The sequence below is a fragment of the Schistocerca gregaria genome, chromosome 10 (genome assembly GCF_023897955.1).
Source record: "Schistocerca gregaria isolate iqSchGreg1 chromosome 10, iqSchGreg1.2, whole genome shotgun sequence".
Lineage (NCBI taxonomy): Eukaryota > Metazoa > Arthropoda > Insecta > Orthoptera > Acrididae > Schistocerca > Schistocerca gregaria.
In genome coordinates this window covers 144,788,459-144,806,118 of record NC_064929.1, presented here as the reverse complement: position 1 = coordinate 144,806,118, position 17,660 = coordinate 144,788,459, and the positions used below count along the sequence as shown (strand labels likewise).

Genomic DNA, 17,660 nt, shown 5'->3' with positions numbered 1-17,660 from the left:
CCATCTCTTGTGAATCCTGATTCAATTGCAAATAAAATGCCAGCTGTGAACAGAAGATATTCAACAATCTGTTACCACAAGTAAAACGGCCCGTATCTCAGTAGGTATTTGTTTCCAGACATATAATTATAGGAAATTCTCTTCTAGTTTCTACCAACACTACCTCCTGTAAGAATATGTGCCACTTTTTTAACAACGCTTTTTCTATTTATTTTAACGTAAAGACACATTTTCATATACATGTTAACAAGATGTTTGGGAGGGGTGGGGGGTGGGGGGTAGCACAATCATAGAAGCAGCTCCCCAGGAATAGTTTGGCCAAATCTGATTCTGTGTGGCATTCCAAATAATGCATTATTTTGTTGCCTCTGTATGTGTTGTAATGTCTCAGATTCAGCACTTACTCTGTCAGCTTGTCCAACATCACTATAAATAAATTCTACAGATGAAGAAACAGCAATAACTTCATCATCAGAAACTGGATTTTATTAGCATCATTGTCATTACATAATTAACACCTGAATATGGGCAATCTGGATTCTTTCCAAACACTTCAGTTCCAAATAGAGAAGCAGTGCCTTTTTTAAACTATTTTCATTTATTTGTCCCATGCAGTGCATCAAAGGTTTTCCCCATGTTCATTAACACCTTCTTCGTCTAAGATGCCATTTTATATTCGCAACAAATTGGGTCAATACAGTAAAACCGTATACAGCTCAACGTGAACTTGATAACCGCATCTTGCCAGGATCTGTGTACCACAATTGGCTGAACTTAAACTTGATGCTTCTCATCATCAATTGTTACTGCTATTCCTGTCTCCCCCCACTCCAATCCCTCCCTCTGATCGAGAGATTTGGATTGATGAAGTTCTATTGTCTACGTTTTCTGATGTATCTGCTCAGATGAGTTTGTATGCTCTTTGTAGCATCATATTGTTACGTGTAATTGCGTAGGCTTCTGTGGCCTAAGTCAGTTGACCTAAAAGTTTTCTGGGAATGGTACCACATCATAATGTATGAAACTACTACTGCTGCTGGAGAAGGGTTTCGGCCACGGTTTGCAGCGCTTTCTTCTTAGACCCAGAAAAAGGCACTGCAACCATGGCCGAAACGTTGGTTTTTCTCCAGCAGCAGTAGTTTCATACATTATGACGCAGTACCATACCCAGAAAACTTTTATGTTAATATCATAATGTATTCATCAATTTCTTCCCCACTGATTCCATACATTCCAGCAGGTTAAATTGAATTCAAATTCTGTTTCTGATGTATTATATGAAGTAGTTGGCCAGTATTAATACCACCCAACTACTAAGTAATTTGAAACTATAAATGCACAATTCTGTAATTTTAAGTGTGGCGTGTACAGCCTACTGACCTGCCCTACTACTGGAGGATTGAGGGCGAGAGCCGACAGCAGCTTCAGGAATGTGGGGTCGTCGACAGCGACGATCTCTGCCTCGTTGATCGGCAGCAGGGGAACCGGCAGTGCATCACCCGAAGCTGTCGACTCCCTGTCTGCTGCTTCCTCTTCGAGGCTCGATGATATCCACTTCAGAGCCTCTGACATACCTGTGAATGACGGGATTGTGAAATTGGAAATCTGTGGCACCTTGAAACTCGTATATACACATGGTGCATCAACTTTCATTCACAACCAAAACACTCATATTCTGGGGTAACTCTCGTTTAGAGTATTTTTAGAATACAAAAAAAGAGCTATTAGAATCCGGACTGGGAAGAGCAGCAGAAATTGATGCAAGATATTGTTTTAAAAATTAAACATAACAACACTGCTGGATATGTACACCTTGGAAACATTACTGTTCCCTAAGAAACATGAAGTTAATAAGGAAGATATTTTTTAAAGCTCAGATATTCACAATCACTGTACCAGACAGCAAGAGAATCTTCATGTTAGCTTACAGACACTAATAGATGTCAAAAAGAAACTATCATATGGGGATGGATGTGCTTGACAAACTTCTTAACACTATAAAAACTATCATTTATGGACATACCCAGAGTTCCACTGCATTTATTCAGTCAAATAAATTTTTAATAACACATATCAGTAATATTTGTTTCATTAATGGTGGTCTTCCAGGTGTCCAGCTGGATTGTTTCCATTTTATGCACAATATTCTGATGACCAACCCAGCCATCTTCTTCAGGTACTATGATTTTTTCTGTTACGTTTCCAATCAGACTGTGAGCTACAGTTGATCTCATGTGGCTATTTATAGACGAATTAAAGTCCTGACACTAACTATGCCGTTTAAGGCCCTTTTGCTTTTCAGAGCCCGCATTGATAATTCTTGAAGCGTGCATTCTTTCAGAGTTTCCCAACTCCAGTACATGGAAAGGCCAGAGAAACATTATTAAATTAAGGCTGCCCCAAGTCTTGTGTAAACTGAACCTCCACTTTTTGTGTAATTGCTTTGCCCTACTAAGGACCACATGAAATAATTTACGTATTCTTTCTTTTCTCCTTTTTTTATTTCCAGTAATTTTTCATTCTCTCCCTATGTTTTTCTCTTCTTTCTTCTGTCCTTGCTTCACCTATCGTTTTCTTTGTTCTCTCTTGGAAGCTCATGAAACTTTTTACTTTTGCTCTACAACTTTCTATTTCTCCCATTTCTTCCTCAGTGATTTCCATTTCCCTCACATCCACTTTAACATCTTTATTCATGCCACTAATGTTTTGGGGTTTCTGTAAAAGACATTAAAAATTCTTTTTGTTAACCTGTTTTCATCTAACCCTTTTAGGTGTCCATAGAATGCAACTCTCGTTTTCCCCATCGTGTCCGATATTTGCTCTGTTTTTTCATAAACGTCTTTATTACTTCTTAAATTCCATTTCCCATGCTTATATTTTGGTAGCAAGATTTTACTGACTATTTTATTTTCTTTCTTTTTTATTTCACACGATGTTTGGCTGTGCTTAACAAAAGGCGTTCTGTCGCATAAAGACATTCTGGTTTAAAGACAGTACTGCAGTGCTGAAGTTCTGCATTTATGGAAATATGGGGTGGCGCACAAAATGTGTTACCAATTGTTTCTTTCACAATTTACAACGCACATTAGATATCCCTCTGGGATTTCTACAGCAGTACCAGCAGAACTTGGAAAAACAAATGAGTTACGAAATGACGTGTAATTTATGATACTGCCGCTAGGAGAATAGTAAGCAGTAATGGCAGACAATGGAAGACTGACGACACAACAACGATTGGCATTTATATTACTTTTTCATGAAACGAAAAGCCTTGTTGTGACCCTGAGGCATTTTCTATGACAGTTTAACACACGACGTGTCCCTTGCAAGAAGACCATCCACAGGTTGTACGACAAATTTGTACAGGAAGGAACAGTATAGGAAGTGAAGCGACCTCGGCCTAAGCCTGTTTGTTCGCTGGAGAATACTGAAGTGGTACAAGTTGCTGTACAGAGAAACCCCGGGAAATCGTGTAGAAAGGCAGCAGTGCAACTGGGAATATTCTTAAAAGTGACTTCCATATGTACCCATACAAGATGACTTGTGCACAGAAGCTCACTGAAGAACACAAGCAGCATAGGCTACTGTTTGGTCAGTGGGCGGAGGACAGGGAAGAAACACTCAACAATGTTTGGTTTTCAGACAAGGTGCATTTTCATTTAGACGGTGTGGTCACTGTAAACCCACAAGTGCTTCATGAATGACAACATTATGCTCTGAGGATTACAGCGTGGGCAGCAATTTCCAGTCACGGACTTATTGGACCCTTTTTCTTTGAAGAAACTGTGAACAGGGAACGTTATTTGACCATGCTTCGCAATAGCTTCATTCCACAGCTTCTTGCTACTGCCTTGCCCTTCAAGACACAGTGGTTCATGCAAGATAGAGCAAGGCCACATACTGCAAACATTGCGTTGGAGTTTTTACATGAGCATTTCGACATGCGAATCATTTCACTCAGGTTTCCAGATCGCTTCAATGACGGACGAAATTGGCCCCCCAATAGTTCAGACCTCAATCCATGTGACTTTTTTTCTTTGGGGGTACCTAAAAGAAAAAATTTTCCCAACATGTCCACATGATTTAATGGAGCTCAGAAGACTTATTCTTCAAGCTTGTAGTGAAATTACGGAAGACATGTGCCGAAGGGTAATCACTAACTTCAGTGTTCGTTTGAAGGAAGTTAGAAAACGAAATGGTGGACATATTGAGCATGTGCTGAGTTAGAACAAATCTCCATGGACAGCTCTTCACTGTAGTAATGTTCCTTACATATTGTATCGACAATAAAGTTTATACTCAAAAACAAAATGGTAACACATTTCGTGCGGCACCCTGTAGATTTCTTGTTATAGAGGTTTCTTGTTAGGAGAAAAGCAACCTCCACTTTCCTTGCCCTTCCTAGGTTAGCTTCTTTGTCTAAAACATTTGCTTGTACTGTCTCACCTAGATATTTAAATTTTGTAGCCTTTTTTCCTACCATAATAAGTTTCCATATGTTCCGGTGCCTCCTTCACATCTGCCATGTACTCTGTTTTTTCAAAAGATATATGAGGACTGTTCAGAAAGTAAGGTGACTTTTCAAATTGCGTGCATAACATACATTTGATTATTGATCTTTTCTTTTACGTTGTACACATGTCCCAAACATATCTTCACAGTTTCAGCATACTTTGTTTGTTTTTGACAGATACAAAGGATAGACTTGTGTTGGTGTGCTCAGTGATTTTCAATTATTATTAAAAATGGAGCAAAGAATTTGTAAAAATTTTGTGTGAGTAATAGAATCCAAGTGCTCTAAAACACTTGAAATGATGACAGTGCCATACAGTCAGTCTGCTCTCAGTAAAAAAAAAAAAGTTTGGAATTGGTACAAGTTCTTCCAAGATGGCCAAGAAGATGCTATGATGAACCTTGCTCTGGACATCCCAGCACATCATCAACAGATGATAAAGTCAAAGCTGTGAAAAGTTTTTGTAAAAGCGTCGAATTACCGTAAGAGAAGTTGCTGAGGATGTTGGCATATGGGTCGGCTCGTGTCATCAAATTTTTTTGGAAGTTTTGGGCATGAGACGCGTGTTATCGAAGTTTTTTCCAAAACTTCTCAATTTTGATCAGAAGAATCGTCACATGAGCATTGCTCAGAAGCTCTTGAATGATGTCAATGATGGTCCTGATTTGCTCAAAAAGGTCGTAACTGGTGACAAAACATGGGTGTACAGTTATGACGTTGAAACCAGAGCACAATCATCCCAACAATGGAAGCACGCCGGAGAGCCAAGACCGAAAAAAAGCACACCAAGTTCGATCAAATGTCAAACTTTTGCTCACTGCCCCCCCCCCCCCCCCCCCCACTCCGTTTACCGTGGCATAATGCATCATAAAATTGTGCCACAAGGTCTTACGGTCAATGAGTATTACCTTGACGTTATGTGCTGTATGCGAGAAGCAATTCGCAAAAAGCGTCTGGAATTGTGAAAAAACAGTTCATTGCTTTTGCATCACGACAATGCACCTGCTCATTCATTATTACTTGTGAGAGATTTTTTCACCAAAAACAACACGACAATCACGCCTCAGCCACCATATTCACCAGATTTGGCCCCCTGCGACTTTTTTCTGTTCCCAAAATTGAAGAGACCTATGGAAGGATGAAGATTTTCTGTGATTGAGGAAATAAAAACTGCATCGCTGGAAGTGCTGAAGGCTCTTGCAAAAAGTGCTTATGAGAAGTGCTTAGAGGATTGGAAGAAGTGTTGGCACAAGTGTTTTGTATGTGAGGGGGATTACTTTTAAGGGGACAACATGAATATTGATGAATAAATAATTATTTTTTCAAAAAAATGTAGTCGCCTTACTTTTTAAACACACATCGTATGTAGGACTGCTTTTGAAGCTGTCTCTTGTAGGAGATTTCTCTGCATTGTTGCATATATTACCCATTCAGCACAGATGTCAGACCACTTGCAAAAGGCAGACAATCCAAACTCAGATTATCCCCTTTTCTCCCAGTTGTGATTCTTCTAACTCCTTTTTCTTCTGTTCTTATCCTCTATTCCCTGATGGCCTTTTCTAGTACACAATTGATCTCAAAAGCCTTGTAGGTTTTGCCTCCCATTTTGTTAGCTTTTACAACATCGTTATTTATGTATACTCTTCAATTGCACTGTATCAGAGACTTGGTGTTTGCACCATGTCACCAGTATTGCTGTATATCGTTTTATGATTATATTCGAGGCATTGCTCAGTGACAGCTGACTTGATGGTTGTTTTAATCGGATGTGTTGCTGATGTTCCTTGCATCAGTTCAATATAATGTAATCATGAAATGAAATAGGATGAGGTCAGTATCATTATAAAAATCCCAAGTTTCTGGGAAAGCATAATCAAGGAATCAGACAAAGTAAAGGTGTCGCAGAATCTGATAAACTGGGATGGAAGTTTCAACTAAAACAAGGCTCGAGGTCTGGCACTCATGTTCACCTGAGCTGGAAAGTGCTGAAAGAATGAGCATTTCACTGAATATCAGAACAGCCATGCAGAACGAAAGTGCATTGATGTGCATAGTGGGCGTCGAGAGTTGAACTTGGTTATAAACAGTAGCACAAGACGAACAGTAGTCCAGAGTCTGGTTGGAGTTGAGGAAGTGAGTACACATGATAGGAAAATTCGCAGCACCTAAAGGAAAACTAATGGTTCACTTGTCAAAGCAGTAATAGATGTTTTCCTACTTCTAGACCCTTCCCACACTGTTACATACTCAACAACTACACTGACCTCTCTTCTTCCCACAACTATGTCTCTATTTGAGTGACCCTTATTAATAAATCTTGGTCCTATGCCAACTATCAGTTATCTGTTTCAGAGTACTCATTATATGAGAAACAAGTTTTACATTATGGTGCACAAATCTTTTAAAAAAGTTACTGGTAGGAAACTAAAGTAAACAAGTACTTAATTAGGCACTCCTATAACAATGGAATCCATTAAATTATGGATACACTATACATCACATAAAACTACTAGCTGTCAACTCAACTAAATGTCAATCAATATTATCCTGATCTTGAATGTAGTAATCAGCTACTTCGACAATGCCAGGACTTCCTAAAATCATGCCTTGAAATGAGATCCATTCTGTCTGAGACATTGCCCACCACACCTAGGATAGCTTTTTTGTCACCTTCCCAATCTCTGCAATATCCTTGTCAGAGCTTATGCGCCTCCTGCACACATCTCCCTAGCCTATGGTTCCTACCCCTGGACTGTCCCTGCTCGAAGTCTTGCCCTATGCACCCTCCTACCAAGACCTATACCAGCCCTGTAAACTGTCAAAAGCCAACTGTGAAACAACATGTCATATACCAGCTGTTACGTAAACACCGTTCAGCTTTTTAATCAGAATGACCACAACCAAGTTATTGATTAGGATAAATGGGATAGGCAGAGAGTGTATACTGGAAACACACATTAACCTGCTGCGGAGCATGCTCTACAGCATGACAGTCATGACCTCGGTACCTGTTTCACTACACATGCCATTTGGATTCTTCCACCAGACACCAGTTTCTCATAACTTTGCTGGTTGGAACTAGTGCTGCAACATGTCATCAGTTCTTGCCAACCACCTGACTTTAACTTAATTTCTTCTGTCTCAGCATTCCTTCACAGTAACGACTCCTTTCTTCACTCGATTTTAGTTTTATACAGCTTTCATTTTGTGACCTGTCTTTTCTTTGCCGCCTGCTCCCAACTCTGTTAGGTACAATGTACTTAGCTTTTCACTCTTATTAGCTCATGCACAGTGTATTAACAGTAATCCCTGCCTCACACATTATCCTGTCTTCCACTTTCAAGCTCTCAGGTTTTCAAATATCAACCCGTGTAGTTTATAAAATTTAAAACTGTTATAAAGAGTCACATGCTTGACAAATGTTATAACAGCGTAAGTGCATTTCTATGCTTGACAAATGTTATTACAGCATAAGTGAATAACCCTGCGTAACTGTTTAAGAATATATGTTTAAGTTAATATGACAAATGAAATTACAGCAGTGAATATGTCATGTCAAGCACATAAGAAGATTAAGAACCACATGCTTAACAAATGTCACTTCAGTATAAGTGAATAGCTCTGCTCAACTGTATAAGAGTAAATGATATCATAAATGTGACAAATGAAATCACAACATCAAGGAATAGGTCTGTCAACCACATAAAAAATTATGTTATAAAAACACTTATTAGTTGTATATTGTACTAACATAAGATATTCATATGAATTCAGCATAGATAAATATTTGGGAAAGATATACTATAGTTGTTAAAATGTATCCTGACAAATCCTATATCACAAATGTGATCATTGGGATCATAATAAATAAATAAATAAAAATAAGTAAATAAATATATGGTAATGGTGCTATTTCTTCTTAATAAACGGCATTATGAACAGAGGCAACAAGCTGCTTTTACATTATTGTAACAATTAACACGTATTTTGATACCGTGCACTCATCTGTTAATTTTCCATAGTTATGTGAATTAGAGTAGCTTACTAAAGCAAAATTTAATCAGGGAATCGACAACCGATAATAAGACCCACAGTTACATAATGCAGAAAAATTCACTCCTGTATTCATAAACAAGTAAAGAGAGTGGGCAATGCTGGCATGGCGGGTGCCATCTGACCTTTATCCATGAGATCCCGCAGTATGCTGGCAAGCTCTGCCGTGGAGACGGCAGCCGGCTTTCTGGTACTCTTCCCCGCAGTGCCGCGCGGCTTCCTCGCCGCCCCCGTCGTCTGGCCCACCTGGCGCTTCTTCGCCGGCACCGTGGGGCGCTGCTTGCCACGCGGGGGTGGAGACGCGCTCCTACTCCTGCTGCCGTCAGACTCGGAGTCGGAGGAGTCGCCGGTGCGGTCACTGCCACTCTCACCTTCGCTGTTGCTCGCGTTCCTCGATTTGTGACGACCTGGGATGAGTGATAAAATGTACAGGCTGCATTACGCATTTCACATAACAAATTTCTAATCATAAATAACTGCATACTTTCAATGCAGATTAATAGACCGGTTGACAATGTTCTTTCATTGTTACAACACAATCAAATTAGCATTTCAAATCTGACAAAAATCTTATGGCACTGCCAAGTGCTCATGGGACAGTGTCATTAAAAATAAATAGTTTTTTTAATAGTACTACGTCACAGCAAAAGTCAGCAACTGCACATCTTTATTATTACTTATTTTTCATTTTGTTAATCATGGCAAGATTAGGGCCATCAGGCATTCCAAATATTTTACAATATATTCATTAATGACATTGTAATTCTGTCAAAGACAGCAAAGGACCTGGAAGAGCAGCTGAACGGGATGGACAGTGTCTTGAAAGGAGGATATAAGATGAACATCAACAAAAGCAAAATATGATGATAATGGCATGTAGTCGAATTAAATCGGGTGATGCTGCGGAAATTAGATTAGGAAATGAGATGCTTAAAGTAGTAAATTGGGGAGCAAAATAATTCACGATGGTCGGAGAGGATATAAAATGTAGACTGACAAGGGCAAGGGAAGCGTTTCTGAAGAAGAGAAATTTGTTAACATCGAGTATAGATTTAAGCGTCAGGAAGTCGTTTCTGAAAGTATTTGTATGGAGTGTAGCCATGTATGGAAGTGAAATGTGGACGATAAATGGTTTAGACAAGAAGAGCTTTTGAAATGTGGTGCTACAGAAGAATGCAGAGGATTATATGGGTAGATCACATAACTAATGAGGAGGTATTGAACAGAATTGGGGAGAAGAGAAATTTGTAGTACAACTTGACTAGAAGAAGGGATCAGTTGGTAGAACATATTCTGAGGCATCAAGGGATCACCAATTTAGTATTGGAGGGCAGCGTGGAGGGTAAAAATTGTAGAGGGAGACCAAGAGATGAATACACTAAACAGTTTCAAAAGGATGTAGGTTGCAGTAGGTACTGGGAGAAGAAGAAGAAGCTTGCACAGGATAGAGTAGCATGGAGAGCTGCATCAAACCAGTCTCTGGACTGAAGACCACAACAACAACAATACATTCCTTAACACACATTAATACAAAAAATAATGTGATACTTCAGTGTAATCAAAGACTAAATCATTAAAGTGTCATCAGAATGAAATAACTGTACCATGTAATCAGTAAAATTCCCTTAAAATGGTGTGCCGGACCGAGTCTCGAACTTGGGACCTTTGCCTTTCATGGCCAAGTGCTCTACCAACCGACCTACCCAAGCACGTTCGTGACCTGCCCTCACAGCTTTACTTCTGGCAGTCCCTCATCTCCCACCTTCCAAGCTTCACAGAAGTTTGTCTGGATACCTAGCAGGACGGGTTCCATTGCGGCACATAGTTTTAACCTGCCAAGAAGTTTCAAATCAGCACACACTACATTCCACAGTGAAAATTCATTGGAAAAAATCCCCCAGGCTGTGGCTGAGCCGTGTCTCTGCAGTGTCCTTTCTTCCAAGACTACTAGCTCTGGCTGGCCGGTGTGGCCGAGTGGTTCTAGGCACTTCCATCTGGAACCACATGACCGCTACGGTCGGAGGTTCGAATCCTGCCTTGGGCATGGATGTGTGTGACGTCCTTATGTTGGTTAGGTTTAAGTAGTTCTAAGTTCTAGGGGACCTCAGATGTTAAGTCCCATAGTGCTCAGAGCCATTTGAACTACTAGCTCTACCCAGGAGAACTCCTGAGAAATTTGAGAGGTGGGACACGAGGTACTGGTGGAAGCAAAGCTGTGAGGGCAAGTCGTCAGCTGTGCATGGATGGTTCAGTTGGTGGAGCACTTGCCTACGAAAGGCAAAGCTCCCAAGTTTGAGGCCTGCTCCAACATACAGTCTTAGTCTGCCAGGCTGTTTAAACTGTACTTACTGACTCCCTACAAACTGGGACAAAAAGATTTGCAAGGAATGATGTTCCATTTTATGAAACCTAACACACTTACACGTACACACATTCTAACTGACAACTAACACTGTTTTCAGTTCTACATACTTTTTCCAGGAGCACCATCAGACTTGCGTGCACGTTTCTTGCGAAGCTCCTTTCTGTCTGCGACGAGACCCAGCTCGACTATTTTATCCTTTACTCGGTTCTTAGGCCTCTTCACATCCAGTCGAGCCAATATGCAGTCCAAAGGATCTGTGGGGGAAAATGGCATTCAGACTTTAAAACAACATTAGACAGAACACTTGCAACATGCAAAACACAGATTGTAACAACACTGCTCATGCCATTCTATTTGTTTGGATATTTAAATGAATGATAGAAGGTGGCATGTGCATAATCATTAAGTGAAGAATAAAGACGCATTTTCTGAAGTAATAAAGCAAAGCGCAGTATTAGTTTGCTGAAAAGACTAGAGGCATTCTACCTGAAAAGTAACAAAATGGAATACTTTCATGTGCTTTCATACAACTCTTAACACACTGGTTTTTTGGTACTTAATCCATTTGCTACATAAACAAGTATAAGGAATGTCAAAATTCTTTTTCAAGCTGCATTTTTCAGTCTTATTGTTCAGAGTATAATTTGCGATTGGTGGATGACATTTGCATAAGTATTTTTTGTGGAAACATTTTATTTAAGTACATGTTCAAAATTTAAAGATTCAGAAAATCAATGTGAATTTTAAATGTGGCCCAGCTAATAAGTTTTTGTTTTTAGATTGTCACACCTATTACACAAAGAACCTCCTTTCTAAATTTTGTAATTCTGGAAATATCCTACTGAAAAATGTTTTTGCACAATTATTCCAATTTAGGAACCAAAATCTTTTAAAAATAATATTGCAACATGTAGCCTAATTTTTTTCTCTGTCTGAAAATGTATACATTTACAAGAAAACATGTTACATAATGAAATATCTCTATGGGCTTTATTAGAAAATGGGGAGATGAGTGAAATCTGTTCCAGGAAATCGTAATATTATAATGTCATTTAAAGAACATATGTCAACAGCTCATCAAAATAGCTTCATCACTGATTCTGTATAAGTAATTACCTATTGTTCCTACCTTTTGCAAAATGACACATCTCTTCAAATTTCACTTGAACATATGCCAACCTCTCAAAAGATGATAGCAACAAATGCACTGAAAAATACTAATATATTTTAACCATTTCCATTTAAAGAATGAATGATAATTCCTATATCAATTTCCAATGTTTCATAAAGATGAAACCAGCAAATATACTGAAAAAAACTAACATATTTAACCATATTCATTTAAAGAAGGGATGACAATTCCTATATCAATGTCCAAGTTTAGTGAATGAAACTTCTTCAACAATACATTGAGCCTGGAGAGCTGGAACAGAAAAGATAGGGTGCGAAAGGGAATTGTGAAATATAAACAACAGTATGGGGAAAGACATGCATATAGTGTGTGCTGGAACAGAAAGAAGTCAATGATCAAACATGAACAACAGTCATCAACAACTTATTTATATGACAACCAAGTGCTCAATGTTTCTTCTATGCAGTGAGCAGATGTCTTTCCCCATATTGTAGTTCACATCATATTCACAATTTACTAAAATTCTAATAGTGAAAGACACACACATTATCCTACAAACGAGTCAAAATTTAAAATTAAGTGGACACAAAGATATTGTAAATAGAATTTGTCATTTCCTAGTACACTAACATGGTCCTTGGGAAAGTTATCCTCAATACGAAGGTTGGCCTGAACACTGTGCTGTATTAGGAAAGTACCATTGGTATTATCAAGCAAAATAATTGTCTTACTCAGGCAGTTCTATAGGGGACCCACAGATTAATGTGGAATGTGAACAAATGTGCAATGTAGCATTTGTGACACACACAGAGCACTGGCACAGGCAAAAGAAGCTACATTCACATCTACATCTAGATGGGTACTCTGCAAATCATACTTAAGTGCCTGGTGGAAGGTTCATCAAACTGGCTCCACAATAATTCTCTATTATACCAATCTCGAACAGCATGCGGAAAAAATGAAAGCCTGCATCTCTCTGTGCCAGCTCTGATTTCCCTTATTTTATTACAGTGATCATTTCTCCCTGTGTAGGTTGGTGCCAACAAAATATTTTTGGATTTGGAGGAGAAAGTGGATGATGGAAATTTCATGAGAAGATTCCGCCGCAACGAAAAATGCCTTTGTTTTAATAATGTCCACCCCAAATCCTGTATTGTGTCAGTGACACTCTCCCCTACTTTGTGATAACACAAAATGTGCTTCTTTTCTTTGAACTGTCAGACTATGATATGCTATTAAATGAGTCACCGAGATTATTGCACACAAAGGATGAGAATCTGGATCTGTGTATAGTGTCATCAGTTTTAATCTACTTCAGATAAGCAAAGAATTTAGTTTACATGATTTTTGGAGAGATGAAAGATGTGGTACGCCAGTTATTCTGCCCCAAATACTGGTTCATTGCCAATCTGTATAAGACAAATGGATGGAATTTTATATCCTCACCTAATAGCTGTTTCTCTTCACATGCTTCATACCAATTATCTGGCACAAATCAGAGAAGTGCCAAACACTCCCCCCCCCCCCCCCCCCCCCCCTGCACCACAGCAGAATAACAGTGACTGTATTTAACAGTATAACTGCAAAAATCAATCCAGAACTGTAACAATTATTTATTTCTTCCTGTTATTAATGTCGGTCTAAATTGTCTTCAGGCTAGAAGCTCTACAGTCATATGGGCCTGTTGTATCAACAAGCATCAGTTACCAAATGCAGTGACTGGCTCCACAAGCCATCAAGAGGTCTCCGGTCTGAAAATGGTCACTTAGATTGAAAATTTATATTAAAAATGAAGAAATTCCTCCAGCTGTACTTAAGGTGTAGATTTTATTTTGGCAACTAGTTTCAATGTTGTAACAGCGTCATCTTCAGGCCCATACACTTGCTGACGTCAACTGCTTGCGGCTCATACTAGAGGTCAGTGGTGAGATATGGACGTGTTCCGTGTGGAAGGTCACCTTCCACATGGAGCACATCCATATTTCACCACTGACTTCTAGTATCAGCCACATGCAGTTGATGTCAGCAAGTGTATGGGCCTGAAGATGATGCTGTTACAACACTGAACCTAGTTGCCAAAATAAAATCTACACCTTAAGTACAGCTGGAGGAATTTCTTCATTTTTAATATAAATTTATACCAGCTGATGTCCCACTGTACTCCATTTGAACAATGTATGTATGAAGCTTAGACCGAGAGTAAATAAATAATTACTGGATCAGTACTGTTTTTTATTTCTACTTTTATTTTATCTTATGTTGTGGCATGTTTTTATGATGTTAACTGTTTTACAGTAAAAGCTTCACTGATTAGTTATTAAACTGCCCCCTCACTGCCAGAAATTTGAAGGTGCTGCTATCAGGTGTTACTTCTCAGCACCTTTCCTGCTACCTGATTTACACTTTAACACCTCACAAAGGAAACCTGAATCCAGCAAACTAAGTCTTCCAATTTCACTCCAATGCTTCAATTTTTGCATACAGCATCTATACCTTTGCATGACAAGTACTTCTTAGTTTTCACATTGACAACTGTATTACAAAGTTCTCACTAACCCATAGCATCTTTGAATTCTTCAAACAACTGCCTCAGCTGCGCTTCTTCAGCTTCAGACCACTCTTTCGGAGGTCGTGAACTGCCACCGACCTTGCGACTGCCCTGAAATAGACAAGTCAGTGTGCTTGCAATTAAAAAATACGTTGTGTGGAGTGCAAAGAGAATTACAGTAAGCAAATTCGAAATGGTGATAAACTGAAATGAAATAATTCCAGGTAACGAAAATCAGACCAGTCTAAAGTTTGCATTTGTCTACAGAATGGGAAGAGTGCCTCAGAATAAATTGCAACCAATGTTAGGAATCCGTAGATATTATTGCAGTCATTTCAATGCGTTAGTAACCTGTCAACAATGCTTTGGCCTATATTCATCAGTGAAATTCTTGTTTTGTAAAAAGTTATTCATATACTTTTTTCTGTGTACTATATGCTATGAAAACATTAAAAAGCTATACTACTTTCCCCAGTAATTTAAGCACAAAATTGCCCAAAAGAGTGACTGTAAAATGCAAGAAACAGATGTCTAGCATCTGTAAACTATGAAGCAGAGGTTGAAAAGTGAATTTCAGTCTGTTACCAGCGAGTGAGCACCGACTACAAAAATTACAAATACAATTTAGAAGATTTTTGTTACAATACAGATCAAATTTCAACCAACTGCAGACATAGAAGGCTTCATAGCCACTTCAGTATAGATAAAAATATACAGAGTGTCCCACAAAAATCTGGGCAAATTTAAAAATTTCTTTAAACAAAATTTTACTAGCAAAATCCCACTTTGACGTGAATAACAGCCTCAAAATTACAGTCTGACGTGTGCACACGCACAATGCGCTGTAGACAAAATTTGCCTCAGTGATGGTCCTCAATTATGCCACATAATTTGAACATACAGTAAGAGGATGACAGCTTGCCATTCCCAGTAGTCAGTAGTTTTAACTCTGTAATAACAGTGGTGATGACAGCTGTTGAAAGCTTGTGAATTTTAGCTGAACTGATGCGTCTTACACACCATGAAGGTTTTTATTTGGTCATGCTACCCCAAAAGTCTTCTCAGACACTGCAGCTCAACAGTATATCAGTGATGACTGTAAAATTTTTAAAGGTGGCAACTGCAAGTTAAATGTTTAAGTACAGTGCGATGCAGAAAACAGTTAAAACCCTTTATTATTATAACGATGCAGAAAACAGTTAAAACCCTTTATTATTATAAATGGAGGCAATCAGTTATTGTTACTAGTCTCTCTCTCTCTCTCTCTCTCTCTCTCTCTCTCTCTCTCTCTCTCTCTCTCTCTCTCTCTCTCTGTCTGTAATGAAGTGAGCTGGTATAATTTTACTTCCCATCTTGTTTTGCCACCTGCCTCCTTAGAATTATTTTTTTTTCTCTTTTAACTAAGTACCATTGACATACATGAGCACAATTTGCATTTTCATAAAAAGAGAATCGTTGGACCTCAGTTTTAAATAATGTAACACCAGATCTAATTCTGTGCTTAGTTTTGTGTATGTAATTGATTTTCTAATTTATTTTGACTTCCTGGTTAGTATCTTTCATTATAGGTAGAAATCCTTAATTGTTTCGTAACTTAAATTCTATTGATTTGGCTCTATTTGAAAACATATTAGCAAAGCCAGCCCTTAATTAATTCCAAAGTAGTTAACAGTTTTGTCAAAAGTATTGTTTACGTAACTATATATGTTAATTTCATCATTTAAACAGGTAATTCGGCCTAACCCTTGTACAAGAAGAAACTGTTAAAAGGAATGAGTTTTTTGATGCACTCAGTTAATAGAATGAGTTAAGTTTTAATTGTAATTTCTGTAAATTAAACTTTGAACAATGTGTAGTTTCAGCACCTATCATTGTGAGGGTATATAAGGGCCCAATTCTTGGTCACGAGTCAGTCAGTCCATGGGCTGAGTTTCAGGTGAGGAACCTGTGTTGGTTAGAATGACAACAATGCAACAACTTAACAGTGAAATAAGTGTTACACCAACAAACCGTGTGTTAAACCAATGACAGTATCTGCTCCATATGTACCTGATTATTCTGAAAGAACTGTGGACTATGTGGTTATGTTTTTATTTGCTTTTAAATGTTCAACAGTAAACTATTGTAGCAGTATGTGGTTGTTCGCCTGCAAACTATTAATGAGGTTTATGGAAAGTTAAAACAACAGTGCACTGGCCATATAACTGTGTAATATTGAGGGGTTGTTAACAGTGAAAGGAAATGACTGTGCAATGGAAATGTGCATCTGCTGGCTACATCATTTATAGCAGACAGTAGTTGTACATCCAACCCCTATTTTTTTCAGCCAGTACATCGAAAAGGAGGACAACAAATGAAGAAATAAGGCAGGCGAGCATCGTCACATCTCTCTCTCTCTCTTTCTTGGGGTGATCAGTCTTCTGTCTGGTATGACGCAGTCCATCACTACTTCCTCTCCTGTGCCAAACCCTTCATCTCACAGTTGCACTTGCATTAAATGTCCTTATCTAATATGGATATATTCTGTTCTACATATACATTTACATCCATACTCCGCAAGCGGAGGGTACCTTGAGTACCTCCATCGGTTCTCCCTTCTATTCCAGTCTCGTATTGTTCATGGAAAGGATTGTCAGTATGCCTCTGTGTGGCCTCTAATCTCTCTGATTTTATCCTCACGGTCTCTTCGCGAGATATACGTAGGAGGGAGCAATATACTGCTTGACTCTTCGGTGAAGGTATGTTCTCGAAACTTCAACAAAAGCCCGTACCGAGCTACTGAGCGTATCTCCTGCAGTCTTCCACTGGAGTTTATCTATCATCTCCGTAACGCTTTCGTGATTACTAAATGATCCTGTAACGAAGCACGCTGCCCTCCGTTGGATCTTCTCTATGTCTTCTATCAACCCTATCTGATACGGATCCCACACTGCTGAGCAGTATTCAAGCAGTGGGCGAACAAGTGTACTGTAACCTACTTCCTTTGCTTTCGGATTGCATTTCCTTAGGATTCTTCCTAAGGATCTCAGTCTGGCACCTGCTTCACCGA

The 17,660-nt window shown here is 38.9% G+C and overlaps 1 protein-coding gene across 1 annotated transcript in view; it reads right to left on the bottom strand.

The window, feature by feature from the left end:
- LOC126293367 (protein timeless homolog) overlaps positions 1–17,660 on the bottom strand; it is a 422,426-nt gene that overhangs the window by 18,785 nt on the left and 385,981 nt on the right. The window contains exons 22-25 of the mRNA XM_049986569.1: positions 14,620–14,722; positions 11,039–11,185; positions 8,692–8,973; positions 1,381–1,574 (exon numbers count right to left, since the gene is read on the bottom strand). Coding sequence (XP_049842526.1) covers positions 1,381–1,574; positions 8,692–8,973; positions 11,039–11,185; positions 14,620–14,722 — 726 coding nt within the window. The remainder of the gene's footprint in view (positions 1–1,380; positions 1,575–8,691; positions 8,974–11,038; positions 11,186–14,619; positions 14,723–17,660) is intronic.